Source organism: Rana temporaria, chromosome 1, assembly GCF_905171775.1.
Source record: "Rana temporaria chromosome 1, aRanTem1.1, whole genome shotgun sequence".
In the NCBI taxonomy this organism is placed as follows: domain Eukaryota; kingdom Metazoa; phylum Chordata; class Amphibia; order Anura; family Ranidae; genus Rana; species Rana temporaria.
Window position 1 is genome coordinate 659,234,088 of NC_053489.1, and position 11,209 is coordinate 659,245,296.

The 11,209-nt window shown below is 50.2% G+C and overlaps 1 protein-coding gene across 1 annotated transcript in view; it reads right to left on the minus strand.

The window, feature by feature from the left end:
• The window catches only part of LOC120924553 (shootin-1-like), a 104,862-nt gene that overhangs the window by 33,093 nt on the left and 60,560 nt on the right, over positions 1-11,209 (minus strand). Inside the window, exon 8 of the mRNA XM_040335525.1 lies at positions 242-336. Within this exon, the coding sequence (XP_040191459.1) occupies positions 242-336 (95 nt within the window). The remainder of the gene's footprint in view (positions 1-241; positions 337-11,209) is intronic.

Genomic DNA, 11,209 nt, shown 5'->3' on the forward strand with positions numbered 1-11,209 from the left:
TCTACAGATACTCACTAGCGGACTAATCTTGAAGAATAACCATCAACAATGGTTCTCCTGCCTGATCTATATGATTTTTCTGAGATGGCATCAAGAGTGTCTTCTTAGGGCATAAGCAATCACACTCAGTTGCGACAAGTATTGGTCTTTACAAACAAGTCTTTCAGTGGTTGCCTGCCATCTCACATCTATGGCTAGTCTCAATTAGAAAGAACCCTATTTGTGTTTCATGCAGTCATACCTGGTGTGCCATGATTTCGGCCTCAAGCCTTAAGTCTTGTTCCAGCTCCAGCTGTCCCATCATTTCAGCATATTCCTGGGTCACAATCAGTGAGACTGAAGGAAGAATAAAAAAGCTGTTGTTAGTAATCTTTATCATTATCAGTATAATACATATTTGTGGGTGTTTACAGAGCTCTACCCCCAGGGTAGAGAGAGAAATATTAGATAAAATATTAGACATATCTAATTGGTCAAAGACTTCAGAGCAGGCCCAGAACACATATGAATACGCAAGAAGAATCCCCCAATAAAATGGGATTATATCGGCCCAAAGTGAAAAGGTAAAGTCGTGTACAGACAAAAATATATGTAGAAAATATAACAAACTTTTTACGTTTTGAAACCTGACATACAACAAGAAAAGATTGTTGTGCAATTGTAAAGAACCAGGGTTTTTTTTTTAGCAGGAACGCGGGAGAACGCAGTCTCGGCACCTCCAGCTCTGAATGTATGTAATGGTGCTCGGAGGTGGGTAGGGGGTGGAACCAAGAAATGGTGCTTGTAGGTGGTTAGGGGGTGGAGAAAAGGAATGGGGCTCGGAGGTGGGTAGGGGGTGGAGAAAAGGAATGGTGCTCAGAGGTGGGTAGTGGGTGGAACCAATGAATAGTGCTCGGAGGTGGTTAGGGGGTGGAGAAAAGGAATGGTGCTCTGAGGTGAGAAGGGAGTGGAGAAAAGGAATGGTGCTCGGAGGTGGGTAGGGGGTGGAGAAAAGGAATGGTGCTCGGAGGTGGGTAGGGGCTGGTACAAGGAATGGTGCTCAGAGGTGGGTAGGGGGTGGAACCAAGAAATGGTGCTCAGAGGTGGGTAGGGGGTGAAACCAATGAATGGTGCTTGGAGGTGGGTAGGGGGTGGAACCAAGCAATAGTGCTCGGAGGTAGGTAGGAAGTGGAACCAAGGAATGGTGCTCGGAGGTGGGTAGAGGGTTGAGAAAAGGAATGGTGCTTGGAGGTGGGTAGGGGGTGGAACCAAGGAATAGTGCTCAGAGGTGGGTAGGGATTGGAACCAAGGAATGGTGCTCGGAGGTGGGGAGGGGGTGGAACCAAAGAATGGTGCTCGGAGGTGGGTAGGGGGTGGAACCAAGAAATGGTGCTCAGAGGTGGGCAGGGGGGTGAAACCAATGAATGGTGCTTGGAGGTGGGTAGGGGGTGGACACAAGAGGTGACTCAGAAGGAGGGAGTTCCTGCGCCAATTCTCTGAGAAAAAAAGCCCTGGAAAGAACCGTGGGTACATAACAAAGATGTGTATGTTAGCATGATGGTATAAACATATTACAGCTGGACGAAAACTGCTGCAAATCGTAAAACCCCAACGTGTTTAGAAATAATAATTCCTACTTCGGGCGGTTGATAGAAGGAAGCAGGGTATTTGTTATGTCCTAAGATTGTACAGAGTGTAAGTACACCAGTCAACATAAATTTAAAAGCCAAATGTGTCATCCATCACCCCACCAGGAGAATTTGCATGCTGCCAGAGAGATCCAGGTAGAAAGAGGCCAAATACAAGAACCAATATAGCATAACCACGAGCCGTTATATGATATATGAACTGCTGTGGTGGCTGTTCTGTGCCTCTCTTGCTGCCACACCAAATACTTATCATATCACATTCCAAAAATAAGAATTAAAATCCGAAAATTCAAAAAAAAAGAAAATCTGAAAATTTAAAAAACTGAAAATTTGAAAATCTGAAATTATTTGGCTGTTAGTGAACGTAACGAATACAAATGTATCTGAAGTTCTGAATTATCCGAAATAACGCATGCTGTATCCAAATGCATAGAATGTGACTAATTAATAATAATAAATAACAATAATAATAATAATAAAAACATTTTATTATTATTATTATTTATTAATTCATCCCGTTCCATTTGTTTAGATGTAGCATTCGTTATTTCAGATAATTCGGAACTTCAGATAAATTCGGATTTGTTACGTTCACTAACTGCCAAATTTTAAAGGAAATTCCAATACCAATAATTTAATAGTTAGTTATTATTAGTTTGTTATTATTTGGAGATTTTCGGATTTTCGTTCTTTCAAATCTCCAGATTTTCTTTCTTATTTTGGGATCTTGGAATCTTGGATTTTCAGATTTTTTAATTTTTTTTTTTTTTTTTAATAAACATTTTATTGAAAGTTTTTCAAACATTACAGTATTATCCAAGACATGTATATGTCATTCAATTTCACATAAAGTCTTCACAGGGTCTTATGGTAACAATTGATCATAAATAATAATATGTTATATAAGACAAGATAACGACATTGTTGTTCATAAATGGGTCAAATCCTGAGAACAAATATCAAAGTGCAAACACTAAATTCCATGTTAACAGAAGAAAAATTAAGCAATATAGCTCTACGCAATATCTTTGTGACAGCGGCCCCCCTCCGCCCTACCCACCCCTTAACGGGGATAGTCTGTGGGCAGTGCCGAGAGGGGGAGGTCGGAGCAAAATAGGCGTAACTTCCAGTGTTTGAAAAGGACAGTAAGAGTAATAGCAGGGGTTTGGCATATCAGAAATGTATCTCATCTCTTTTCCCCTTTCCATCCTTTGAGAAAAGTCAAGTCAGACTCTATGTTCAAAGGGAGTGTGTGGACTTGTGTGTGGGGGGGGGGGGGATGAGGCCAGATGAGAAGGAAAACGGAATGAGAAAGTACCTAACTATTAGGTCGTTGGGTGTATAGCGGGAGAACCTAAACACCATCTGATCTCTACTCTACACTCACTACTGATGCCAGACCCAACTCCTTCTTCAAACACTCGTTCAGCTTGGGACAGGGACCTTTCCATGTCCTTATCTGACGAGGACTGGGACATTATATGGGATCACACACACAGAGGATCCATTAATGTTTCAGCACAAGAAAATCGATATAAGCTCTGTACTAGGTGGTACCGAACACCGGAAAAACTCCATAAAATTTTTCCAGCGGTTTCCCCGTCTTGCTGGAGGTGTGATGGAACAGATGGCTCACTTTTACATATCTGGTGGGACTGCCCGCTATTAGTCCGGTTCTGGAAAGAGGTACATGATCGTATTGTACGAATAACAACAATACCAATAAGTTTTACCCCAGTGCAATTCCTGCTACATCACACTCCCATTCCAAGATCGCAATACCGGAGATCCCTAACACTCCACCTTGTCAATGCAGCTACCCAATGCATCCCTGTTTTCTGGAAGTCCAAAACTATTCCAACAATTGATGACTGGCATGCACGTGTTGACAGGGTGGAGGAAATGGAGCGCCTTATTCACCAAGCTAAGGACATGCACGAGAATTACAGACATACTTGGTCATGCTGGTCATTGTATAGAAACCCCCCTACACAAATACCATCTGGTACCCGGAGAAATTCTAACATAACATTTAATTTCTGAATTATCGAATTTCGAAATTTCGTTTTTTCAAAAAAAAACACAAAACACGAAGGAAACTAAAACCAACACATTTTTTTAGCAGTGCACATGTCTAGTATTTGGCCTCTTTCCATTTGGATCTCCCTGGCAGCATACGTATTCTGCTGGTGGGGTGATTTGGCTTTTAAATGTATGTTTACTGGCACTTACGCTCTGTACCATCTTAGAATATAACAAATGTTGATGTGAGCCCATGTGAGTACTTGATCCAGCATACTACATATATTCATATTATTTTTGCACACTATACTACACTTTGTAGTTATTTAGCAATATCATTACTGCCTTAAAATGCATACATCTACACTTATTTACAACTACCATGACATGTTAAGGGCCGACTTAGGATTCTGACCACCCACCTTTTACCTGCTACCCACTTTACCCCCTTTACCAAAATAATGACTGACACCGGTGTGGAGTAAAGTTGGCCTTACGGCCGATTTTATTTAACAAAACTAATATTAACATAAATAACCATTTTCTATAAACAACGTATTTCACAACTTTAAACCATCTGGTGGTCTAAAGACCACAACTTCAACTGGCCACTGGGACAATAACTGTTTTTAACTTCGGCCTCAGTCGCAAACCCCAGACTCGGAGGCAGTACCCCTGTCCACAGTGACCTACACATGAACTCCTTCCTGGTCAACCTTGTTGACCGAAAGGTACCCGTATCCCCATATACCTATGGGTACAACCGTTTGCAAGCAAACGTCCTGCCTTTACCCTCTCCAGAAACCCCAAACACCGCCTTTCCCTTACTACCCGCCTATCACATGGGAGGGTGGGTGGGACGTTGTTCCGATGAGCTAAGATGGAGGAGTGACGCTACGTCACTTCCTCCCTGCAGTACAGAGCCAGCCAGCCCCTCCTACCTCCCCCAGCCTGCTCCACTCTCTTAAAGCAGCGCTGCACTGATTCCCCAAAACGGACCCTCCTATCTTAAAACGGCCACATCCACTGTCTGTCCTGCGGTCCCCCCCTGTCATGCCGTCCCTCCTCCTACCGCTGCACTCCCGGCTCTGGGACTCTCTTGACATGTTAAGGGCCGACTTAGGATTCTGACCACCCACCTTTTACCTGCTACCCACTTTACCCCCTTTACCAAAATAATGACTGACACCCGGTGTGGAGTAAAGTTGGCCTTACGGCCGATTTTATTTAACAAAACTAATATTAACATAAATAACCATTTTCTATAAACAACGTATTTCACAACTTTAAACCATCTGGTGGTCTAAAGACCACAACTTCAACTGGCCACTGGGACAATAACTGTTTTTTAACTTCGGCCTCAGTCGCAAACCCCAGACTCGGAGGCAGTACCCCTGTCCACAGTGACCTACACATGAACTCCTTCCTGGTCAACCTTGTTGACCGAAAGGTACCCGTATCCCCATATACCTATGGGTACAACCGTTTGCAAGCAAACGTCCTGCCTTTACCCTCTCCAGAAACCCCAAACACCGCCACCGCACGCAAGGGCAAAACCTTACCCATGCGTGCACCTCCACACCGAAAGGGCCCTACGTACTCCTTCCTCCAGACCCAAGGCCCACAAATCAATGCCTATCGGATTGAGGTGGACCCCATCGCTCCTCAGAAAACGCCAAGTCTCCTCTTCCAACTCCCTGTGTCTCACGACTAATCCCCCATTCCTGACCACGAAACGCCCCACCTCCTTGTTCACTTTCACACGGGCCTTGTTGACTTTGTCTACTGACCAGGCCCACCGCCAATTTGACCTACCCACCATCTCCGACCAAATTATCACCATGCCGGGAAACAAAGAGCGCAATCTCAAGAAATCACACTTTATGTCCCTAATAAGTTGATGCATGGACCTGGACCCCATATCATTACCCCCAACATGTAGCAGCAGAATGTCGGGGGCCCTGTCCAAACGGGTGAATTTTAGCACCTCCGGCAAAACCCTGCCCCACATCATTCCCGGAAACCCAATCCACCGAACCTTTGCGTCCTGAGTGGGAATCCCCAGCTGTCTACCCGTAGGCCTCACCTCGGCCCGCCTGGCCCCCCAAGACACATAAGAATGCCCAAAGATCCAGACCAGACAGGGCTCACCATCTGAAAAACAAGAACACAAACAACCCCCATAAAATTTGCTCACCTACACCCCAATGCCCAACCTCCACCAATGTCCCTATGTCCACCCCCTTACTCATGCAACAACTGCGGGCGAACATAAATCCTAAACCTGTCCGAATCCCACCGCCCAATCCGTTTTACCGCGGCCGCATCCAATCCCGCCCTCGCTGCTTCCGTGGCGGCCCCTATGCGAAATGAATGCGTAGCATACTCCCTGGGATTATACCCCGCCGCCACCACGCACTTCCTGAATACCGCCAAAAACTGAAAGCGGGATAGCGCAGACCCATCCTGATGAACCAAAAAGGAACCCCCTAGTCCAGGACGCACGGAACAAAAGTGTTCCACGCCCGTACAGGACAAATTGTCGCGTCCGGAACGCGAAACAGCGATAGGCGCATACCCTTACCTTCCTGATCCGTTTTCGACCTGCGTACCCAAACCCCCACCTCGTCTCCCCACAACTCCACATCTCCTTCCAAGAGGCCCCCATGGGCCGTCCTGGACGCGCTGACCAACTCCCCGATACGCAAAGCCCCGAAAAAGGCCAGCGCAAACGCTGCCTGGAAAAGTGCAATCTCGTAAGCCGAGTTGCACACCGACTGTAAGTGGCGAAACAAACTTTGCAACATCAAAAATGAAACTGGGCGACGGCCGTCCGGCGTCCGACGCCCTTTTCTGTACCCCTTAACTGACTGCTTCACCCAAAAATCTTTGGTGAAATCCCTGCCGCCATGCCATTTGAAAAGAAAAGCTAAACCGGCCAAGAGCCGATCAATTGCTGACGCCGATACCCCTCCTCCATCTTCAGATTAAGAAAGTGTAGCAACGCCAAGCCAGCTTCCTGACCCGCCGGTGGAATTCCCAAACCATCCGTGAAAACCTGCCATTCCCGCCATACCTTGGAGTAGGCATTCCATGTAGCCCCACTCACCGACCGCCGAATCCACTTTGCCGCTTGCTCAAAGCAATGTCCCACATCCATACGGGGCAGGGGACTCCGTGCTGCTCCGCCGCTGGTGCCAACTCCCGGAATTTGTCCCACTGGAATCGAGACAAAGCGTCAGCTAAAGTATTCTCCACCCCAGGCAGGTGCACCGCATAAACAAACACGTTCAAGGACATGCAACGTAAAACCAAATGCCGAAGCAACCGCACCACCGGCTGCGAAGCAGCCGACACTCGGTTCACCACTTGAACGACGCCTAAATTGTCGCAGTTAAGCGAACTTTCAAGTTCCGAACGACTCGCCCCACAACTCCAACGCTACCACAATCGGGAATAGCTCGAGGAGTGCAAGGTTCTTCAAGGAAACCCGCCTCCTCCCATGACTTCGGCCATTCGCCCACACTCCACTTACCCTGACAGAAGGCCCCCGTAGCCAGTGGAGCCGGCGGCGTCCGTAAACAATTCCAGGTCAAAATTGCTAACGGGCCCAGACATCCACATTGCCCGTCCATTAAAGGACCCTAAGAATTCGTGCCACATCTCCAAATCCTCCCTGTGTTCCCCCGTCAAAGTCACCAAATGAGTCGGTGCCATCACCCCCAGCAGTCGCTGCGGACAGCCTGCGGCAAAGACCCTGCCCATGGAATTATCCTGCATGCGAAGTTCAACTTCCCCAGCAGGGACTGCAATTTTCGCAGCTGAATCTTCCGCATACCAATAGTTCCCCCGCAATTCTTCCCTAAGCCCGCCTCCAACTTATCGACGGGTAACCTGCACTTCCATCCTCACTGAGTCCAGCACAATGCCAAAAAGACGATGGACGACGTGGGGGCCTTCCGTTTTTTCGGGTGCCACGGGACCCCGAAACGCTCCGCCACCGTACTGCACGTCCCAATAGGACCGAACACACGTCGGACTTCGGGGGGCCCACACACAGGAAGACATCTAGGTAGTGGACACCGAGCTGTGCCCTGACGAATCCCCGCACCAACCCATTCCAAAAAGGAACTGAAGGTTTCGAACAAGGCACAAGAGATGGAACAACCCATGGGCAAACAAGCGATCCACATAGTATGCTCCATCCCTAGCGCAACCCAAAAAAGCAAAAGCTCTCCGGGTGAACCGGAAGCAACCGAAACGCCGATTCCACGTCAGCCTTTGCCATGAGAGCCACCCTGTCCACATTTTCGCACCCCGACACAGGTCCGCGTCAAAAGGAGTGTATAGACAGCGGAACATGCCTCCGGCGCAATCGCTTCATTCACCGAACCACCCTTCGGGAAGGAAAGGTGATGGATCAAGCGGAACTTAAGCGGCTCCTTCTTCGGGACTACCCCCAAAGGAGAAACCACCAAGTCCTTAAGCGGAATCACCGGAAAAGGCCCGGCCATCCGCCCCAATTGCACCTCCTTAGCCAGCTTTTCAGCCACCACCGAGGGGTGCAAGAAGGCGGACCTCAAATCTTTGCCTCAGGGGGGACCACCGAAAGGGAACACGGAATTCTGAAGCCGTCAGTAAAACCGTCCTCCAACAACCTGGCGGCTCGTCTGTCCAGGGTACCTATTGAGAAGGGGCGCATCCTTTCCACCTGGACGGAGTCAACCCCCTTTCCGCAGAATCACCGGGACGCCCCCTTTCCGCGGCTTAAAGCACTTGGACAGGGAATGGGAGCCCCCGCACCCTGAACAAGTGTGCTTGAAACGGCAGTTCGCGCCATACTTGCACGTACTGTCATTAAATTGCCAGCAATAGCCCCATCGTTTTTCGGTCGGCTGTCCTGAGGCCGAGGCACCTCCGACCCCCCCCTGAAAAAACTGACCCGGCACCCTCGCCGCCGTCATAATCTTCATCCACAGCGCTATGTCTTTGTGGTCCCAGCGCAGCGACGATCTCACGGCCATCCTCTGCCTGAACTGCTCATCGTACCGGAGCCACGCCGTGCCCCCATACGTCCGCTGAGCCTCGCAAATCGACTCCTGGTAGATAAACAAACCCGAACAGTGCTCCGGGTGTTTTTCCCCAATCACGCACGCCATGATCGAAAAGGCCTGCAGCCAATTGTTAAACGTGCGAGGAATCAAGCGATAACGCCGCTTTTCCTCATCCTCCTTCTTACTCTCCTCCGGCTTCAATCTATCCAGATTGAATTTCTCCAGGGGCAGCAACGTGAAGATCTCCACGTACTCCCCCTTCCAGATCTTCTCCTTCACCTCTGCCTTGAGATGCATTCCCAGAGGGGCTTCAAAGCAAAAATACATTTCGCTTTTCGCCGCATCCGCCAACCTAACCGCATCCTTCTTCTTGTCCCCTGCCTCAGCTACCCCTTCGCCCGTAGCACCCGCCAGCGTATCTCCCGCCGGGGGCACAGTGCTTGGGGACGCTGCCACCGGTGCAGGAGCCACCGGAGCAGCAGCCGCCGCGGGCACCACCGGTGCAGCCACCGCAGGCACCATAGGTGCCGCCGCCGGCTCCACCCTCGACCCCCAAGCCCCCGCCGGTGATCGAACCCCCCCGCTGTCGGGCCCAAAACGCTGCACCAAATTTAGCAGGCCAACCACAAGTCCTGACTCTGATCCCCGCCCCTTGCCCCGCCAAGGCCCCCTCACCTGCCGTATGTGTCTGCACTGAGTTAGCACCCACCCCCTGCCGGCCTTGACCTAACAAATCGTGTAAGAGTGCACAAATAGTAGTAGATGTAGTCGACTTACCGGGCTGCCGAGGACTGGGTCCCCGAGCCGCTGCACCGCCATCCACCGCTGACAGATGTCCCGAGTCCTCTCCGCTTTCCGACCCGGACAGCTCCCCCTCCGACCTGACCGCGCTCCGTGCAGGCGAGGCGTCCTCTGATCTCGTTCCCGTCCGTGACCTGGATGCGGAGGGCCCCGGCTGCTGCTCGCTCCTTCCTCCACGACCCAAACCGGACCCGCTAGCAACTGCCACCGACGGACTCCTGGCCCTTGCCCGGGGGCCAGACTCGCTCACTCCACCGCCGACATCCCCACCGACCTTCCTGCTGCGCCGCTTCCGGATGAGTTGGGACCCCTGGCCGCCATCACTGATTGGCCTCCGGCCCGTTGACAAGGTCTTCCCCGCCGGGCCGCGGAACTGCCCTGGACCCCTCTGGCAGCCCCGACCGCGTCGTCCTGGCACCTCCTCCGCGCAGGTGGGGAGGATCCCGCAGACCTGCTCGCTGTCCCCGCCGTCGCACTCCGTCCACGCCGCGGATTCCTCCCGGCCCCCCCCCCACAGACTCAGGTGGAGAGCGCTGTGAAGAAGAGGCCTGAGGGCCCCCATCGGGTCTCCGATCGTGCCTCCCAGCCCCCGGGGAGTTGTCTGGGCTGTACCGCTCCGGAGGCCTAGACCTCCGAGCGCGTGCTGTTGCTGCTGCCGCCCCCCCCGCCGGGCGCCGCCGCCGCCGCCGAGCCATCCAGTGCTGCTGCCATCTGTGCTCTCACCCACTCTGTACCCTGGGCGGACACCGCCGCCCGCAATTGCGCCAAAAAATCTGCCCCGGCCGCCATGATGCAGAGCCGAGCAGACAGCACGTTGTTCCGATGAGCTAAGATGGAGGAGTGACGCTACGTCACTTCCTCCCTGCAGTACAGAGCCAGCCAGCCCCTCCTTCCTCCCCCAGCCTGCTCCACTCTCTTAAAGCAGCGCTGCACTGATTCCCCAACGGACCCTCCTATCTTAAAACGGCCACAGCCACTGTCTGTCCTGCGGTCCCCCCCTGTCATGCCGTCCCTCCTCCTACCGCTGCACTCCCGGCTCTGGGACTCTCTGCACTGGGACATACTATCACACTGACCTTCACCATTCACACATACTTTCTTTTACTTCCTACATTTTTTACTTTCTGCTCATGTCACCTGATTCGCTAGATTTTTCTTGTTTTTTCAATTTTCACTACACATATTGCCGCTTTTTATTTGATTTTAATTTTTTTATCTTTTTTTTTTTCTTTGCACATCATTGCACACACTAGTATTTCCAAACCCATACACAGTGCATTAACATGCACTCTGTACCTATACACCCTACACATACACATTACTTTTGCACCACACATTTTTCTGTCATTTTTTCAATCACTTCATCCACCAGCAGCATGTTCACTCTGCATTCACTTGTATATTATACCTACCATGTCAATGGTTCTGGTATATTTAATAATAATAACATGATATTCTGATTTGAGTATCAACAATACCTTCATACTCTATCATATTCTTTTATACATATTTATGCCAAGATCTTGTTAGTACACAATGACTTTATACAGACAAATCTTTCACCGCTCCAGGTGAGCCTCATATATCATTAAGGGCTGTTGAACCACCAGGGTGCTGGCGATGCTGATTGTAGCAAATGGACGAAAAAAAACTCTGGACGGCCGTCATGGCTTAAGCGCTGAAGTACAGCGTGAAACGCGTCGG